Genomic DNA, 20,401 nt, shown 5'->3' on the forward strand with positions numbered 1-20,401 from the left:
TTCCCAAATGAGGTCCCCAGGGCAGAAATTAATCGAATTCTTTGTATCAGCCCCAACTCCTAGCAAGAAATCTTATATATAGTTAATGCTCAATAAATGCATGCAAAGGCAAGTATGAAGCACCCTCTGTGTGCCAGGCTCCAAACAGATCCTGAGAGGCTAGCCCATACTGGCCCATGAGATAGGGTTTCCTATGCTTAAGGTAAGTGGGCTGGGTGCCAACCTGCGCCGTCGTAAGGAGAGAGTCCCTCTGTGATCGAGGACAGGATGGACAAGGGCTGACAGCTGTCCCGGGGGGGGGGGGGGCGTGAGGGGGGCTGGCTTGCACCCACCCTGCTACACCTCTCTTTCTGGCTCTCTCTCCCTCTCTCCCTGAAGGGCTAGTGAGCAGGTCTGCAGGTGAGTTCTCTGTCTAATGTGAGTCGGAAGTAAGTCGATTAGTTTAAATGTATCCGGCACTTGATACGTCATCGCCCCTTTTACATGGGGTGGCAGGAGACTCTTAATTAATTTTACCTTAAACACCAGAAGGTCAGGCCCAAATAATTCAGCATGCAAATTTATGCAAAACAGGCAAATGAGTGTTTCAGACAGACAAATGAGCCCCTATGTTTATTTTATTTTTTAATCAAAAAGAATTCAGCTTTGGACAAGGAAAAATGGAGATGGGAAAGGAGGCTTTTCATGCTATTAGCAAAGACAATGATCGGGTCACGGTCCTGCCACTTGTGCCATACTCTCTGTTACTATTCCTGAGTCACAGGCAAAGACACTAAAGGTCAGGTCGGTCTGAACCCCACGTCTGTGCCCCTAACAACCACCCTGCTCGGCCCACTGCCCTCTTGGTGGGCACCAGCTGGAGATGGAGTTGGGGGCGGGGCAGGAAGATGCGGGAGAAGAGGGGTGCATGGGAGACCGTGCCTCCTGGTTCTACGACCCCCCCCCCCCCAGAGGTGTCGAGGGCACTGGTGGCAGGAGAAAGCAGCAGTGACCTGGGGGTGCCACCAGGAGCCACTCCTGAGCCATTGCTGGGACACAGCAGAGGACTGAGCGTGTGGACCAGGGACAGCACGGGGAGGGGGGAGAGGGAGCTGTACCAGATTCGGCCCTGGGTTAGTGGAGCAATCCAGGCTGAGGTGTCTTAAGCAGTGGCTTGACCCCACATCTGTGCTGAATCAGCACAGGCCAGATTCAAAGCTACTGAGTGTGTCATCCCAAGAGACTGAGCTCCTTAGTCAGGGCGCTCCAGCTCAGATCGCGGGGGAGCCCGCCCCGAGTCAGAAGGCCAGGGGCCACCAGGGAGTCCCTGCGGAAGGAACCCTATGCTTCCTGCCAGCTAAGTGACACCAGCATCACCTCCTGAGGCATGGTCAGCACAGAAAAACTCCTTCCTAAAGGCTGAGCACGCCTCTAACACAAGGACATTCTGACTCACTCCCAGCCACTGTGGGCCTTGGCATCCGAAGTCTAGGACACTTTGCTACATCACCATGCGCGCTGTATTCATTTTTCAGAGCTGGTGACAAACACGAGAAGGATCTATGGACAGGAAGATAAACTGCCCCGTGTCACAGAGCTAGTAAGACTCCAAGTCCATGGTGGAACACAGGAGGTCCCAGCACACACGAGACAAGCTGTTAGAACCGAACAAGGGATTCCCTGCACAGCCTTTGCAAACTGCCCAACACGTGTGTAATGCAACGTATGTGGGTATCGGTGTCTATAAAAACAAAACTAAGGATCAGTTTCCACCGTTTATCCAGGAGGAAGCTGAAAGACAGGTTTGGGCCACATACAGCGAATGAAGTCTGTATCATGCGAAGCCTGTTCATACATACTCTCCGCGCTGCCTGTTAGGAGAGAGGCCTCCCTCCCCATCAGGCACATGGAGACGGTGAGTCCGCGATGAACACCAGCATGTCCCGTACCTCACTCATGCTCACGGTTCGTCCTCATCAAAGCCCATGAAGGAAGCACTGTTGGCATTCCCTATTCACCAAGGGCGCTGGGGACCCGCTCAGGGTGACACAGCTCGTAAGTTACAGACCCAGAACCCGAATCCCAGTCCCTTTCCCCAGCCCGTGTTCTTAACCACACCAGTCCACCGGCCTCTAAAGGAAGCAAGAGCCTCAATTCTCGCCTGCCTTGTTTCCTAGCGCATTTCCAGTAAGGTCTGCAAGGAACCCCTTCCTTGGCCTTCAAGGATTCAAAAAACTTGCTTTCTGGATCTGCTATCATGGATGCAATCGCCACCCCTCTAGGATGGTAACTGGTTCTGAAGAGTATGAAGAATGTTCAAGAACATTACTGGACCTTCTTCCCACACCTGCTCACCTCCAATCCCACAAGGAGAGAAAAGGAGCCCAGAAGAAAAGATGGCTTCCAGGCTCCCAGGCATCAGGACCACGGCCGTGGGGACAGTGGCTGAGTGTCCCTGGCCCCACGGGACTCACCTGGGATGTGCTTGGCCCAGCCGATGATGACCACGAGCTCCCTGTCGGCCAGGTCACAGAGAGTGGTCAGGGCCTTGATGTCGCCCTCGGGCATGCCAGGGGGAGGCATGGCATACAGCTTGTCGGGCTCGGCCACCAGCAGGTAGGAGACAATCTTGGTCACTGTCAATGACCAGAGAAGGAATATAAATGTTGGGGTAAGAGGAAGGTACTCGGGAAGAAAATTTGGATCTGGGGAGTCCCAGCAGGTCATCTCCCTTCCCTCTCTGACTCCACAAACTTGTCGGCCGTGGTGATTTGGGTTCCTGACAAATATTCAAGAGAAGCGGCTGGTGAATTCTCTCGAGAGGACCCTGCTTTGAGTGGGAGGTGAGGGCGGTATTCTGGATGCTGGCCCAGGCCTTCGTAGGATCATGCTTCGCTTGGAGCCATATTCCATATATCCCACACGGAAAAGCCTTCCGAATGAAGGCACCAAGCCAGGCACTGGGGCCACCTCCCCCAGATGCACACCGTCTCAGACCCAGCAGTGGGAAGGTGGCATTGCCCCCCAAGGATGCCAGGTGTTCCAGGCACGGATGTGGGCAGAAGGGGCACGGGTGACCCTGGCACTCACATGGCTTTTTAGCAGGCGGAGAAATCTGTAAGCTCAGGTACGGGCTGCTCTCAGAGTCCAGCCGCCGTTTGTATTTCTGGCGGCCTCCACGCACTCGGTCAAGGCGCACACCTGGAGGAAGAAGGGGAAAGGTATTACGTTGTCCAACATCAGGGGACTTAGCACTAGCTCTGAATTTCAACTCTGGCCTTGGCCCCCGGACTCAATGCCTTTCCAGCAGCCCTGGAGCCGGCCTCAGGCCAGGGAGTCGGGCAATCCTGACTCAACTCTGCAATACCAACAGCGCTGGGCCCGGCCCCGCCTCCGGTTTGGCATCCTCGGAAACCTATCCTGAGCAATCTTCAGCTCTCCAGCCTTTCTGTCTCTAGAGGGAAACGCAACAGAAGCACCCCTCGAGGTGTCGGGGAAGGGAGACTCCTTATGTAGATCTGCTGGGAACCCAGGGAGTGCTGACTTGGCTTGCAAGAGAGGAAAGGAATCTCGGCCTCTAGCAGGCACCTCAAATATGAAAACAAGAATTTTTTTTTTTTTTCAACAAGAATTTTCAAACTTTTCACATACACGGCATCTGGATAGAGGTTCATGACAAACGGCAGTTTCTGGATCCCACCTTCCGAGACTACAGGATGGCATTCTACAGTCTCTTCTAGAACAGAGGGAGGGTGAGGACTGGTCAGGGCAGCAGGAATACCCTCGGAAGCAGGGGTGTGGGCAGCCCTGGGCCAGACGCTCCTGGACGGGGATGCAGGTGAGGTGGTCCTGACCGCAGCTGGTGAGCGAACACCGCCGAGTCTCCCAGCAGCAGGTGCAAAAAGCAGGTGTGGCCATGCCACCCGAACATCCCTCCCCAGGAGAGAGGACCTCTCCTAGAGAGATCTGCTATTTCCCTGGGTCTCTAGGGCCTTCCAGAAACCCACCCCACCCCTCAGCTCCCGCTGTCTAGAGAGACGTGCCGTACCATCTGATACCCCTACCAGCCCACAGGGTGGACAGGGCCTCAGATGGGCTCCTCATCCACAGGCACATGCGTTCAGACAGGCCACCAACCTATGCGGCCTGGCCTAGAAAACGGATGGGACCCAACAAATTAGCAGAGCGACAGGCTCCCGTTTCCTTCCCATGAAACAGGTCTTGACTAAAATACATAATAAGGGGCACCTGGGTGACTCAGTCATTAAGCGTCTGCCTTCAGCTCAGGTCACAATCCCGAGATCCTGGGATCCAGCCCCGCATCTGGCTCTCTGCTCAGCAGGGAGCCTGCTTCTCCCTCTCCCACTCCCCCTGCTTGTGTTTCCTCTCTTGCTGTGTCTCTCTGGTCAAATGAATGAATGAATGAACAAACAAACAAACAAATAAATAAATAAGTAAAACACGTAGTAAGTCAGACAGAGCCGGAGTCCTGAGGGGAGGACAGCATGGTGGTCTCCTCAGCCTCTGAGCTGACAGGCCCAGCTCAACCCCCTTCCTCTCTCAAAGGTCAACGGCCTCGCCCTCACAGAGCCCCTACGGTCCATCTTCATTCAGGGCCCCGTCCGGCACTTTCCCCAGCATCTCCTCCTGCCTGTCCTCCCAAGGTGGCGGGGGCGGCCACTCGTCCTGTCTGCTCAGGCCCTTCTTGGGCAGAGACAGGAGGAAGGGACAGTAACTGAATGGGTTGAGGATTTGGATCCCATTCATGCCAGGGGTGATTTTCTAGCTGTTTCTTAGAATGCACAGCTAGTCCATTTCAGTCCCTGGGACCAGAGACAAGTCCCCTAGAGCCACAAGAGCCACTAGAAGTAAAATCACTTTGTTTTCTGAATGGCAGGGACTAGCCCTTCAACTGCTGACTGCCCTCAAGGAACCTGGGGTGACGAGTGCCTCAGGTTGAGGGCTCAGACCACGTCCTCCCCCTGGGCCACCAAACCAGACCACCCAAGGGGACGGTGTCTTTGGCCAGTCACTGCTCTGCATTTCCATCAGCAGGTGTCCCTTTTACTACAGACAGGTGCTCCTACACTTGATGCCGGACATGGCTGCAGTGAACTTTTTGGGGGAAGAGAGTCGACCCGGCATCCCACCCCTGTTCCCTGTGGGAAGGTAATTCCCCTGTGGTGTGTCATCTCGGAGGAGGCTTGTGCCCATCCCTGACTCTGGATATCCAAGTGCAGCAAGTCCTCTGGCTGGGCCCTGTCTGGAGGTCGAAGCATGGTCCTGGGACACAGGCCCAGTCCACGGGAGTCTTTGATCGAATGGCACGTGGTCAGGGCAGCGGTGAGGGACGGACAGTCCCAGGCCACACACTTCCGGCCACTACGTTTCCTGTGCCTGCCCTTCCCTGGGCTTCCTTCCCCTGGCCCTTGTCTGGAGCTCCTGGAGCCTCCCGAGAAGCTTCCAGTGAACTCCCCTTTTGCTTTGAGGGACAGAATGGACTGCAACTGACCACACCCGTACCTGGGTTCTCCAGACCCTGAGGCGAGGAGAGTTTATCTGGAAGGCGAACTCGGGAAGAAAGCCAGTAACCAGTGGGTTCCGAGCAGGGGACTCCGGGCGTCGGCCACGGAGGCTTGGCCTCACTGAGGACCCTGGGAAACAGGGTAGGACATGCCCCAGGGACTTCTGTGGCAGACGGGGGCCTTGGGGCATTCACGCAGGTGCCCAGAGAAAGCCCTGGGCCAAGCGGCGCTCACAAGGTAGCACTTGGGTCAGCATGCATATGACAGAGGGCTGAGATGATGCATGCAGGGGGACGCCAACTGGCTGGTGCCCTCCTCCTTCTCCTCTGAGGTGTTCCCGGCCAGGCCTCACCTGGGAGCGAGTCTGAAATGCAAACATCTCCGGCTGCCCCCACGAACCTGAGTCAGCATGCTGACAAGGTGACTCTGGGCACGGAGGCCGGTGAGTCTGGGAAGCATCCAAGCAACCAGCCGTGCCCCAGACCTTGAAGGGGACAGCGGAGACCCGTCCCGCGCAGGACCTAACACCCATGTGCTGGGAGGACTTTGGTTTCCACCCTCCACCCCTCCCGGCCACTCAGGGCAGAAGGAGCAGGCACAGGAAGGTAGTAGGAAGGACGGCTCCTACCTTGAAGGTTTTGGGGGCAAAGGTCCCTGTTCTCCTGATCCCCTCCCATGATCCAGCCACAGAGCAGCTTACCCCTGCCTACGACACTGGGGTGGGGGGAGCCAAACCCTCTACCAAGCTCTGCTTTTTCTTGAAAAGCTGTTAAGACTAAAAGCGAAAATGCCGAGCTTTGTTCACACAGGACAAGTGTGTCCCTTCCCTGTGCACCTCCTATGCAGCAGGCACTGCCTGGAGTCCAGGATGAGCCCCTTCCCCACTTCAACTTTCTCTCCTGGTTCTCCCCTCCACCCGGGGGCTGTCAGCAGGAGTGGGAACTGCTCAAAACAAAGAACGAGGCAGGTGTCCCTTGGCAAGGCTGGCACTTGCCACTTTAGTCACTACCTCGATCTGGAATGTTCTCGGTCCTGACACAGGGCCCAGCCTTTAGCGGGTGTTCAAGGAGTCTCGGTGCATACAGGAACAGATGGGCCTCCTTCCCCCGACCCCCAGGAGGGCCGGGTGCTTCTTCCAGGGCTCCAACAGCACAGCACCCTGGCTTCCCCTCCCGACCAGGAGCCCCTACCCAGTGGGCTGCTCTCCGTCCCATTGCAGGGTCTGTCATGGCGCCCAATGCCCAGCAGATGTTGGGAAAGCCAGAGCTGTTACTGACATCATCACCGTTCTTATGACTACTTTTCCCCGACACTGTGTACATGTCTCTGGTAAGGAGGTGCCTGGGTGCTTCAGTTGGTTGAGCGTCTGCCTTCAGCTCAGGTCATGATCCCAGGGTCCTGGGATTGAGTCCCACACAGCTCCTTGCTCAGCAGGGAACCTGCTTCTCCCTTTCCCTCTGCTCCTCCCTCTCTGTTCATGCTCTCTCTCTCAAATAAATTAAAACAAGAAAACCAACAACACAATCATGAAACAGCCTAATTTACGGAGGACTTTTGCTATGTGCTACCCTTTTTCATCTCCAGCACATGAAGCTGGCACAATTATCCCCATTTTATGATTAAGAACCACTGAGGCTTGGGGGACGGTTGAGGGATCTGCCTAGTAAAGGAGCCAGGACCCACCAACTCTTGGCTACCCCAGGGTACCACCCCCCAGGACCCAGCCTATGTAATCTTCCGTCTACATTTTCTCCTTCAGATCCTCAGAGCCGGATGGTCAATGGCTCCAATCAATACACACATCAATTATCAGCTAATTCTGTTTTCTTAGGAAAAGTAGCCCATTGGGTTTGATTATGCCCAAACTGAGCCAGGCTTGCCTCCTGGCTTCCTGCCTGCTTTCCCAGGTTTCACCCCAGCCATAAGCCCATAAGGGCTCCAGCCCACGGGATCCAGCGGGCAAGGTCCCACGCCTATCTTGGGCCCCTTATGGCTCAAGCGGCCTTGGCGCAGTTGGCTCTCATAGCCTCGGTCTCATCATCAAGTATGGGGGAGGGGGCAATGGTGAGACCAACTCTGCTCGCCGAGTATGGCTTTTGTGATCATCATAGTGGGAAAATGCTTGGTCAGTTGGCAGTGGTTCCAGTAGGCCAGGGGAGGCCGTCCCTCCCGCTGCCACACTCGGCAGCCTTCATGGGGACTTTGCCATGCCCCCCGCACTTGTTTCCCTCTGTTCGCACCCACTCTTCAGTTGGGTCTTTTTTTTTTTCTTTAAAGATTGTATTTATTTCTTTAACATCGAGAGAGAGATCACAAGTAGGTAGAGAGAGAGAGGGGCAGAGAGAGAAGGAAGCAGGCCCCCTGCTGAGCAGAGAGCCCTATGTGGGGCTTGATCCCAGGACCCTGAGATCATGAGCCAAGCCGAAGGTAGAGACTTAACCCACTAAGCCACTCAGGCGCCCCTTTTCAGTAGGGTCTTAAGGGAAAGAGCCTACATCAGCTCTGCTTTCTGAGCTCTCCTCCCCCATATGGGACAGGCCATACTGTCCCAAGGGTAAAGAGGTCATCATATTTAGGGTAGAGTAGTCCTGAGGTGTAGGCCTGGGCTTCCCAACCCAGGGACCCCCTTCCCACAGGCTGCGCCCCCACCTAAGTGACACAGCCGTATCCTTCCAGCCCACGCTGTTCCCAAAGGCCAATGAAGATCTGGATTCAGCCTTGAAGGCCTAGTTCAAGTATCAGCTCTACTGATAGGCCTTCTAGACTCCCCCAACAGAGCTGGCCACGCCCTTCTGGAGCTCCCTTCGCTTACTCTCTATTATGGCAACTACGGTCGAAACAGCAACTCTTCACAGTACACTGTGCTCATCCCCTTGCTGGACTATGCAAGGACTTCTGTCTTTGTCGCCCAAACTCCACACCCAGCCCATGGGAGGCAGCCAAGCATCTGAGTAGAATGATGCACCAGTTCAAACCAGCCTTCACACTTAGGGAACAAAAGAATCTCAGGGTCTGGTCCTTTTCCCAGCAACCAGAAATGTACTCCCTTAGGAGAACCCATTCCTCATGAAGGTCTCCCTTTATACTGAGCTGAACTCTGTCTCCAGATCACTTTCTACCCTCCCTCCAATCCAACGAGACCACCCCCTTTCACAAGACAACCCTTTATGGACTTGAACATCCTTGGGTACCCTCCTTCTATAGCCAAGCACTCTTTATTTTCTCTATCTGTATAGTAGTTCAGGCCAGTCACCTCCCTGCCTTCTACTCATCTGTCTTTATTGATGTGGTCTGCTCTGAACCAAGCGCCATCAGCATGTCAAGGAGCAGAGACAGTGGACAGAGGTCTGAATTCCTCTGCATGCTGCCTAAACAGACACTGGTCAACTATGTTTATACTTACTTCCTGCCAATGTGTTTTTATATTTTCTGGAGTACCCTGCTCATAATTTTAGGAAACAAGGCAATGGCACAGACTGTTCTCATCCCGAGTGCTGCAGCAAGGTGCTACGTCATGAATCCTTTAAAAATAAATCCCCAAAGTCTAATGGTGGGGTCTGGCAGACATTATTAGTTGTCTACCCCAGTATCTTTCCATTCTGTGTCTTTCACGTTAAGGGAACCTGGATTTTGTTTGTGTCTAGCCAGTCCTACCAATCCTGGTCCCTCCCTACCTTCTCATTTGCTGCGATAGCAAGTGCGTCGTACGACCTGGTTCTGACCAATGGGTTATAATGGGAAGTCCATGTTGGGGGGCCTTCTGGGAATGGTTTTGCTTTTCTGATACAAGGGACAGACATGTTCGGTGCAGCTCTGCCTCTCTCCTCCCCTGACCTGGAAGGCGACGGTCAGAGCTACGGCAACCACCTTGCAACCATGAGGAAGTCAAGCGAGGACCCCAACGAACACCAAAGACAGAAAGACTGAGAGTCCTTGATGCTACGATTGAGAAGCCCGTAAAATGCCAGCAAACTCCCATCTCCAGAGTCCTTGGCAGGTGGGGGGATCAATCTCATTTATTGATGCCTAAGCCACTAGCAGTCAAGTTCTCTGTAACTTGCAGCAGAAAGCAATTTTCATTGATAAAGTGGGCAATTACTTTCTAAATTAGGATGCCTAAGTCTTACAAACACCCGGGGGGGGCGGGGCGCAAGGGAAGAGAAGGCATCTTGAACTTGAAATGAGAATTGCCTTATTGCTTGTCCTTACAGTTTTGGCAAAATATCTAGAAAGCAGGCTCAGAGCATATTAAAGTATTACTTAACTTAAAATTACTGTCTGGGATTGTTAGATTGTATCATCTCATTGATACTTTCTGGATTTAAAAAAGCACTAATAAGGGGCGCCTGGGGTGCTCAGTGGTTAAGCCTCTGCCTTCAGCTCAGGTCATGGTGTCAGGGTCCTGGGACTGAGCCCCTCATAGGGCTCTCTGCTCAGCAGGGAGCCTGCTTCTCTCTCTGTCAAATAAATAAATAAAAATTTAAAAAAAAAGGCACTAATAAGGGGCGCCTGGGTGGCTCAGTCGTTAAGCGTCTGCCTTCAGCTCAGGTCATGATCTCGGGGTCCTGGGGTCGAGTTCTGCATCCCAGGCCCCCTGCTCACTGAGGAGCCTGCTTCTCCCTCTGCCTGCTGCTCCCCTTGCTTGTGCTCTCTCTCTCTCTCTCTCTCTCTCTGTCAAATAAATAAATAAATAAATCTTAAAAAAAAAAAAAACTATTAATACTTACATGCAAAATGTTCCAGATCTCTAAGTTAATAAATACATAGCCTTCGTTTTAACCACTGTTCAACACTGTTAATCCCTGAACATGTACAGGACAAAATTTAAGTATTCATAAATTTGCTAAGAATATAGAAAGACTGGAGATCACTGGAATCCACGTTTCTATGCAGACTGAGTCCTGTAGCTGAGTCCTGGGTTCAGCTAGGGAGCTGTCCTGGGCCAGCATGGTAACCCCTCTAAATCCTGTACAAGATTACGACAGATAATACACGGTATAGATACAGATACGACACAAGCGTAAGCAGAAGTTCTCATCTACTAAGCAGCTGTCACTCGGTGTCGGGCTCTGCTCTAAGATTTGTATGTATGTTATTCTACTTAAGGATTCCAACACCCTTTGAGGGAGATTCTCTTAGCCCATTTTACAGATGGAGAAACTGAGGTTAAGAGAGGGTGAGGAACTTGCCAAGACCACAGAGGCAGGAAGGCAGTGGACTTTGATCTCCGAGGACAGCTACAGTTCTCGCCTGCTTGCTGGGGCAATTCCCACCAGGTCTCTTTAGGCTGGCGTTGCTAAAGTCTCCTCACTTCTGCTAGCCCTGGGGTGCATCCCCACTTCTGACTGGTTCCCTCCATCCCGCTCACCCCTCTGTAAATAGTTCCTTCTTTGAATCCTCTCTGGTGACCCCGGGAGGAGACATCTGTTCCTTCCCAGCCCTGACCAAGGCAGTGGGGAGGTGAGATGTGCTTGGTCACCCTTGTGAGGAATAGAGGGGAAAGACAGCATGAACGGGAAGAGTAGCCAAGTCCATGCCAAGATGCTCCATCACAACGCCTGGAAAGCAAAGACCCAGGGCCCTCCTGGCTGTGGCTTGCAAGGCTTGCCTGGTGACTATGTTTGAGGGTAGCAACTGTGCGGACCGCCCAGAGAGGTCTGTGGCTCCAAAGCAGAAGAGAGAAGCATTAGCTTCAGGGTCAGACCTGGATGCAATCCCTGACTCTACGTCTTAGCACCTGAGTGACTTTGACCAAGTTTCCTCACCTCTCTGTGCCTCGATTGCAGTACCTGTACAAAAATAACAGTATGTACCTTGCAGGATCGTTTTGAGGACTGATGGAGCTGGCACGCATAAACCACTTGAAACACTGGTCACTAGTAAGTCATCAGTAAATCTCAGTTAATCATATAATTAGTATTAAAAATCCTGTTCCCTATTCTGACTGTATCACTAGCAGCATCCTGGCCATGGTACTGCCCTGCAGTTCCGCAAGATGCTAGGGCTGGGAGGAACTGGGTAACATATTTCTTACAACTACATGTCAATCTTATCTCAAAAATAAAAAGATTAATTAACAAGACTGTTAGCTGCTAGCGGAAATGTAAAATGAAGCAGCTGTTACAGAAAGCAGCCTGGCAATTCCTCAGACAGTGAAACAAGACCATCATCCACATCGTATCTATCACACGGTGCGGCACTCTCATTCCAGGTACGTCCCCAAAGGAACCGAAGTCGGGAATTCCAGCAGACACTAGGATCTCAGTGTTCACGGCAGTAACACTCACAAGAGTCAAAAAGGTGGAAGCAACCCAACCGTCTGTTGGCCGACGACTGGGTAAACAAAATGTGGTATATCCATTCAGTGGACTACAACCCAGCCAGAAAAAGGGACACTGTTCTGACCTGCTACGGCATGGACAAACTTTGAAGACATTAGGCTCAGTCAAAGACGCCAGACACAAAAGGAGAGATGTTGTACTAGTCCAATTATAAGAAATACCTAGAGTCAACGGAGGGCAGATTGGAGGTTACCAGGGTCTAGGGAGAATGGGGGGTCACTGTTTCCTGAGTATGGGGTTTCTGACTGAGATGATGAAAATGTTTGGGAACTAGAATCATTGTCCGTGTGCTTTGCGCCTCTGAATCGTACAAAATGGCAGACATTGTTACTGTATATTGTCAGTTAAAAATGCTTCATCTTTCTCAGGTGCATGGAATTAAATAACAAAATGGGTGAGAGAAGCCAGTGCTTGGTACACAGTAGTGCTTAATAGTTACTGCTTTCCTTTCACCTGCCTATGGAAGGTGTAAGGTCTAGAAGGAACTGACAGCTTCCTTCTTGGGAAGAGAGAAATACACCCCCTTAGTTTTTAACTACCTGAGTCAGATACACTTAAAAACAAAACAACAACAACATTAAAAAAAAAAAAAAAACCACACCTTAAGGAAGTAAGGTTCAGAGAGGTTAAGTATTGTGCCCAGGAGCACACAGCTCCAACACAGCTTCTTTCTGGAACACACCCAGCAGCGCTGTCTCCATCCGACCCAGGACAGAGGCTCTGCCTGTAGCTGTATGGTCCACAGACCCCACCAGCCTCTTCCCCGGGCTGGTACTCCTCTACCCACAGTGGCCAATTCCCATATCCTAGCTCAGGGCACAGGAAACATTCCAGTAGCTGCAGGACCACTCTGGGGCAGAAAATCCTTGGAGGGAGGAGGAGGTGCCAGGCTCCCCCAACCTCTTGATCCCATCCGCGCCCATCTGCTGACCTCTTCAGCCGCCTGCAGCTCTGCCCATGTCCAGAGACGGCAGCTGTCTCATCCTCATCAGATGTCCACTTGCTGACTTGATAAGATCAGCCTCCTGACTTTTTTCTTAATGGAAGTAAAATAACTCCTGCTTCCCTCCACCTCCCTCCTTTCTTCTCATTTTTCCCTCCCTTAGCTGGACAAGATCCCAGGCTCTCGGAAGTAAAAATAGCCAAGAGTGCAGGGGCCCAGTAGCCGGGGGGCAGTTCAAGTTTCTTTCTTTTCTGCCCAGGCACTAAAAATAACCGGCGAGAGCTCTGAGGAGCGTGGCCCTGCACCTGGCCCAGAGCCTGGCCCCGGCGCGTTGCTCCTGTCACATTTGTCTTCCCACAGGAAATGTTCGGACCAGGCTGGAGAGGGAAAGGCCTCTGAGCCGATGTCCTCCCCGAGGTCTCCTCTGCAGAGCTGCTGTCTGCGTCTCAGGGCAGGATCTCTCCTGACATTGCAAAATGTTCAGGGTCAGGACCCTTCTTGTCACCTGACCCACAAATGCCCCCTCCTGCCCTGCCCCCAACTCCATTCAGTGTCCTTGCTTTATGAATGATGCAAGCAGGTTCACGTAGGTACCATGCTTCACAGTTTACAAAGCCATTTCCACATCTCATTAATTCTGCATAACAATACTGAGGGAGGGAGACTCCATGCCTGTTATTATTCCCGTGTGAAACTGAAGCCCAGAAAGGACAGGTAACCTGCTCAGGGACACACAGCCAGGAAAGATCAGAGGGAGGAACCGAACCTTGACCTCCAAGTCCTATCTTCTTGGCTTTAAACTTGACACCACCAGACAGTGGGATCATTGGGAGGCCACGGAGAGCTTCTGAAAGATACAGACGAGAGCACCTAACCCCTTTGAGGTTCTGAGTCAGTAGGTCTGGGGTGATGCCCAGGAACAGATAATCTCTCAATGTTCCTCCAGCGATTCTGAGGACTTGCCAGGTCTGGGGAGCACCGTGCTAGACCTGTTTATTCAGTACTTTATCCGACCAGTGTTCTTCCTTGGGGACTTAAGAGACTGACTCTGCTTGTAAGTTCTGCCAAATTACAGCTGACTCATCTATAGAAAGAGGAAACCACCGAGAAGGTGATGTGGGTACCCAGCCACTGCGGGTCATGGGGGCATGCAGACCACTGTCCCAGCACAGCAGAATGACCTCATCTACACTCCTGCACATGCCCAGCCTCCTTTAGCTACCTGTCCTGAAGGAGGTTCTGGGTGACAGGTGAGCTCACCTTGCTGCCTCGAACAGGATGGCTATTTGGGGCTGCCTCTTACCCTGGTGCCATATCCTAATGGTGAAGAGAGACTCTCATGCCTGATTCACTAGAAGTCAAGGGAGCCTTGTAGGTGGATAAACCCACCTGCTATCTAATATCCCGGGGCTTGTGCCAATGGCTCCTGGATGGATACAACGGTTCTGCATGGTGAGTCCCTGGCCCCCTGTCCATTAAATTTTACATCAGCTGCTCTCTTCTCTGGACCCTTCTCACTCAGGCCATCATATGCCCAAGGGCATTTCAGCAAGCCTGGGCTATCCCTGCATTCCCAGCTGCCAAGTCGGCTCCAACACTGTGCACGCAACAGGGCAAAGCTATTTAGACCCAGTTTGCCCTTCCTTTCCCTTCCTCTTCTCTCCCCTTTGAGGAAAGACTACAAGCTTCGCTACTGGCCAAGCTAACCACACTGAGCTGGAATCGGGTTCTTTTTTTTTTTTTAAGATTTTATTTATTTATTTGACAGACAGAGATCACAGGTAGGCAGAGAGGCAGGCAGAGAGAGAGGAAGGGAAGTAGGCTCCCCGCTGAGCAGAGAGCTAGATGCGGGGCTCGATCCCAGGACCCTGAGATCATGACCTCAGCTGAAAGCAGAGGCTTTAACCCACTGAACCACCCAGGGGCCCCGGAATGGGGTTCTTAAAAGGATTTCTCACATAACCAAGGAGACTAGCTACCACTCAGCTCTGTTATTTACTGGCAGCGTGGCCTCGGGCAAATTAAACTCACCACATCAGGCATGGCCAATAGCTGTCAGCTGTGCCACGGCCTTCCACTTCCTAGTCTGTGGCAGACATTGCTAATCGCTCACAGCACTCTGGCCTACGGATCCCAATTGTGCAGAAGCCATCAGATCACGTATCTAGGCGGCCACCCCCACCCTACGACTGACAGGTCAACTAAAAGGTAATTTACCACCCAGGAGCCTGAATTACTTCTCAGGATCCTTCTATCTCTAAAACTCTGGTTCTGCAATCATAGATTTGGTTTTTTTTAAAGATTTTATTTATTTATTTGAGAGAGAGAGAGAATGAGGGAGAGAGTGCACACACATGAGATGGGGGAGGGTCAGAGAGAGAAGGAGATTCCCCACTGAGCAGGGCCTCCAGGATCATGACCTGAACCAAAGGCAGTCGCCCAACCAGCGGAGCCGTCCAGGCACCCTGTCATCATAGGTCTTAGTCGGGCTTCAGGAACCTCTTAGTGAGGTTTCTGTGAAGCTCCTAAAATTGTCTGCAAAATTTTATGGGTAAGTACTTGCAGATTTTCAAAGCAATTCATCAATCCTTAAATCAGTTACAATTGGATTACAGGTGGTCACTGTAAAGAGCATGTAAACAAACAAATGAATAATTTCAAGTTGGGAGAACTTCAACCAGGAAGTAAACAAAAAGGAATGATAACAAAGGGAAGTGGGAAGAGGGCCTTTGTGAGATGGCACTTCAGTTTGGTGTGCAAGGATGAGGAGCCAGCCACGGGGACAGCATTCCGGGCAGGGGAACAGCCCAAAGCTCCTAGGTGGGGAGACAGTCTGTCATGCTTGAGGATCAAAAGGAAACCAGTGAGGGGCGCCTGGGTGGCTCAGTGGGTTAAAGCCTCTGCCTTGATCCCAGGGTCCTGAGATAGAGCCCCGCTTTGGGCTCTCTGCTCAGCAGGGAACCTGCTTCCCACTCTCTGCCTGCCTGCCTCTCTGCCTACTTGAGATCTCTGTCTGTCAAATAAATAAATAAAATCTTTAAAAAAAAAAAAAAGGAAAAAGGAAACCAGTGAGGCTGGAGCCCAGTGAGCAGGAGGGAGGGGCCAGGAGAGGAATGGGACCAGATGACCCTGAAAAGGTAGGAGGGGCTACATCACACAAAGTGAAAAGGACCAGAGTGAAAAAATAGAGCAGAAAACAGGGAAAAGCCTCAGACAAGCCCCCCACAAGAGAAGGAATCCCGACTGGCTAGTACGTGCATGAAACGCACTTCTCCGATGCTGGCGAGAGTACATATGAAAGCTGTAGCAAGACACCACTTTACCCACACCAGCAAAAATTAAGACGTGTTGGTGAGGTAGGGAGCAACCACAAGGTCTGAACCCAAGTACTAAGTCAGTACAAGGGAATCAAGAACAATTTCATAGAATCTGATAAAGCTGAGGCTATATGGACTTGGCACTTCTACCCTCCCCCGGGGCCTGAAATCCCTGTTGTGCAACCACCAGGACGCTGGGCCTGTGAAGCACTACTCTCTCGGCAGTAGAAAGGAAAAATCAACTCCCCCCAAACTCACCCAGTGACCACAGTGCAGCAGTGTGCAAACCAAGGTCTCTGGGCTAAACCCAGGGCTCTGCCTGTCCATCAGAACACAGTTCTGTTCACTCATCTCTCCACCGTCTGTGGCTGCTTCAGCCCTGGAACAATGGTGAGTTCCACAGCTGCCACAGAGGCCTTCAGCCTGAAGGCTTGCAAAGCCTAAAAGTTTATCCTCTGGCCGCCTCCTAAAATGTTTATCCTCTGGCCACCTCCTGCTAAGCAGCAATAAAAATGAATGAATTACAGCACCATGCAACAACAGCATCCATCTCAGAAACATCATCTAAAACATTCCAGATGTGGGGCACCTGGGTGGCTCAGTGGGCTGAAGCCTCTGCCTTCGGCTCAGGTCATGATCCCAGGGTCCTGGGATGGAGCCCCGCATCAGGCTCTCTGCTCAGCGGGGAGCCTCCTTCCCCTCCTCTCTCTCTGCCTGCCTCTCTACCTACTTGTGATCTCTGTCTGTCAAATAAATAAATAAAACCTTTAAAAAATAAATAAATAAAAAATAAATAAAACATTCCAGATGCAAAACACGTAGAGTGTAATTTCACTGAAAACAAATCCCCCCATCCCAATACCCACAGAGATATAAACATGATAATTAAAAAGCGAAGGAAAACCGATGTGAAACCAGGGTAAGTTACCTCTGAGGGTAATGAAAATGGGGAAGGGCCCAAAGGGAACCTGAAAAGTCAGGGCAAAAATTTTTGGGGGGAGCCTGGGTGGCTCAGTGGGTTAAGCCTCTGCCTTCAGCTCTGGTCATGACCCCAGGGTCCTGGGATCGAGCCCCACATCGGGCTCTCTGCTCGGCAGGGAGCCTGCTTTCCTTCCTCTCTCTGCCTGTCTCTCTGCCTACTTGCGATCCCTGTCAAATAAATAGATAAAATCTTAAAAAGCTATTTAAAAAAATTTTTTTTTCTTCCACTGGATGGAAGGTACCAGTATTCATCACACTTTACATGTATTTTTGGCATGTAACAGTGCTTGTCCGCCCAAATACATTATTCCCCTTTTCCATACCAAAAAGAGTTTTAGCGGGACACATGGCATCCCACCTGGTTAAAGACTACAATTCCCAGACTTCCCTGCAGGGGCATGGCCATAAGACCAAGTTCCACCAAAGGGCTATGAGTGGAAGGAACACATGACACTTCTGGGTCCCATCCTTCCAATGAGCTGGCCAGCCTATGCTTCCTCCGGCTGCCTGAAAGATGGTATTAACTGGGTCCACCTGCTAAGGCTGGCCAAGCTGCCAGCCAGTCCCAGACCACCTCTGACTTCTGGACTATTACATGAGAGATGAGAGGACTACACGACTATCCTGCTTAAGCTTCTGGTGTTGGTTCATTTGTTCTGAGAGGGGAAAGAAGTCTCTTTTTTATAGCAGCTCAGCCTTAGCCTAACTAATATGCTATAAATATTTTTCTGAATCTACTCAATGTTTACTTTTTAAGGATTTTTTTTTAAGTGGATGGGGGAAGGAAGTGGATATAGTAAGTGTTACCCGCTCTTTGGGGGAAGTTTTGCTGGAAAGGGGAACGAGGTGAGAGCAGTAGCCGGATGAAGGTGAAGGGTCAAATACAGTGGTGGGGGGTTTTAAATTTAAATTTTGATTTTGTAAGGGGAGAATAAACGTATGTTTGTGTGCTGAGGAAGATGATCCAGCAGTGAGGAAGAGCGTGACGAGGCTGGAAGCAGCAATGATACCACAGGACTGAAGTCCTTGACGAAGAAAGAGTCAGAGCACAGGCGGGGAGACTGGCTTTTGACGGAAGCAGAGATAGCTCTAAACAGGGGTGAGGACAGGAAACAGCGGGTAGGTTTGTGGATTCGATAGCCAGTGTGTAAGAACCTCCCCCACTTGAACTGTTTCTATTTTTTCAAGAAAATGGGAAGCAAGGTCATTGGCCAAGGATGGGGGAGAGAGGCTACGGGAGGTTCAAAACCGCCTCCTGGATCACAGAAGAAAATCAACCACGTAATACGGTGAAGACCATGGATCTCCAATCAGTGACTGACTGCTACTTTGGGGTACAACTCTGGGGCTTTCCCTGGAGAGCTGGGAGCGAGATGAAAATGACTACGATTAGGATTCCCCTTTTACAGAGGAGGAAAAGGAGGCTCACAGAGGTTTAAGTAAAGCACCCGAGGAGCTGAGCAGTGGTGATGCTGGGTCTCGCTGGGTCTGTGTGACCACCGAACCCATTACTTCATGCTTCGGCACACCAAAAGTCCTACTCGGACAGTAATAAGGATTCAGCACAGACAAGATCAGGCCCTATGGCTTCAATAGGTTAACAGCTCCCCACGCTCCGATCATCGTGCCTGACTGGCCCAGACGCTGCAACAAGAGCTCCTGAGCCTTCAGACCTGAGTATGTATGCGCACGTGTGCACGTGTGTGCGTCAGTGTGTGTGCGTCAGTGTGCGCACGTGTAAGATGGAAAGTGGTTCGGGGTGGAGCGGGATACAAATATTCATCAGCGTTCTTGGGCTCTAGTTCAAAACTATTCTCTGAAGCGCCGGAGAGCTGGTTTGTTTCAGAATGCTAATGCATTTTGGAAAAGAAAAAAAGAATTTTTAAAAGCAAGTCATCTCTCATCCTCTTTCTTCATTCACAGGGCCAGCAAAGTGGTATTTCTGGCAGGGGCTAGAGGCAGAAATACTCCATAAATACAAAGCCATTAAATCCCATGCAGCGGGAACCTGATCGGAGCCTCCTTTTAATTTCCTGACATGAGCTGGCCACTAACCCAATTACCCAGAATCCCCGCAGGAGCCCTCCGCCCGCCCAACAAGCACAAAGACGGTGAGAGCGGATTGCACGGATGTCAGCCCAGCTTTCACTGAAATCAAATATATTTTAGAAAACACTTGGGGAGAGGGGGGCAGGGGCCGAGGGGAGGAGGAAAGGGGGCAGGACAGGAAGGCCGCCGGCCTGAGGCAGGTGAAGTGAGGTGAGGAGAAGTGAACCAGCAGGACCAGCCTTCAAGGGGGAGCTGCTGGAAGCCCAGAGCTGTACGGAAGCCTGAGGGCTCCCTGAAGAAGCCCGTGAGCGGTTTTCCAGGCTCTTCCGCTGAGAGGCTGTCAGGCCACACCGCAGCCAGGCCAGTTAGCCCGTCTCTCAGGGGAGAGTTTCTCCAGGGGCGTCCCAAGGGAGACGCTCATCCTGACTTTTGACCCCAGACAGTGGGACAGCCCTGATGGGTACCACCTCTGAGATGCCCACCAGGGGATCCAGGATGAAGATCGGGGCAGCCGGGAGGCCCGAGAGGGGACATCTTCCAGCCGTCCCACAGCCGGTTTCACCGAGGAGCTGTTCCAGCTGGGCCGTACCCCGACCGGCCGCTGGACAGTAGCTTCAACTCCGCGGCCCTACAGGTGACAACACGGAAGCTCAGGAGCATGTGGAAACAACACGCACAGCAAGATCCCCTCAGGGCCGGGAGGAGGGCGCAGGCACCAACTCCCAACCTGGTGTGGATTTTGTAGTCAATGTTTTATGAAAAGAAAAATCACTTTTTTTCCCTCTGAAAATACAGACTTTCACACGCTGGATTTGCTTTAAGTGAGACAGACCCATGGGCATTGCCTACATTGCCCAGCAGATGATTCCAGAGCCTACAGCAGCCTTAAGGCAGAGGCTGAGCCAAAGGAAGCCATGTGACCAGACACCCCCCCCCCCCCGCGCCCCCTGGCCCGCGGTTGCTGCCCCCCCCTCCCCCCTCCCCCATCATGAAACACTCTCTCAGGTTGTTTTACTTGAGAAAAGAAAACCTGTAAGAGACCTCTGGAGCTGCTGGGCAGAAGGCAGGAAACAGCCTTCAGATGTGTAGGTGGGATGATGGGGAGGAAGGGGGCCTGGCACTCGCCATCCTTTCCCCGGCCTCCCGCCACCCCCATAGCCAGTCCCTGGTTCCTCCGTGACAGGCCACTGTGGAAGCTTGCAGAGGAGCAGCAGCTCCTGGGTCTGCCTTTCAGAGTCAGGTCAGCGTTGAGGGAAGCAGGGAGCC

General features: G+C 52.0%; 1 protein-coding gene across 2 annotated transcripts in view; it reads right to left on the reverse strand.

Moving 5' to 3' along the window:
- The window catches only part of ESRRB (estrogen related receptor beta), a 226,797-nt gene that overhangs the window by 14,295 nt on the left and 192,101 nt on the right, over positions 1 to 20,401 (reverse strand). For both annotated transcript variants that reach the window (XM_046010423.1, XM_046010422.1), the window contains exons 4-5: positions 3,070 to 3,180; positions 2,454 to 2,615 (exon numbers count right to left, since the gene is read on the reverse strand). In XM_046010423.1, coding sequence (XP_045866379.1) covers positions 2,454 to 2,615; positions 3,070 to 3,180 — 273 coding nt within the window. The remainder of the gene's footprint in view (positions 1 to 2,453; positions 2,616 to 3,069; positions 3,181 to 20,401) is intronic.

The sequence above is a fragment of the Meles meles genome, chromosome 6 (assembly GCF_922984935.1).
Source record: "Meles meles chromosome 6, mMelMel3.1 paternal haplotype, whole genome shotgun sequence".
NCBI lineage: Eukaryota > Metazoa > Chordata > Mammalia > Carnivora > Mustelidae > Meles > Meles meles.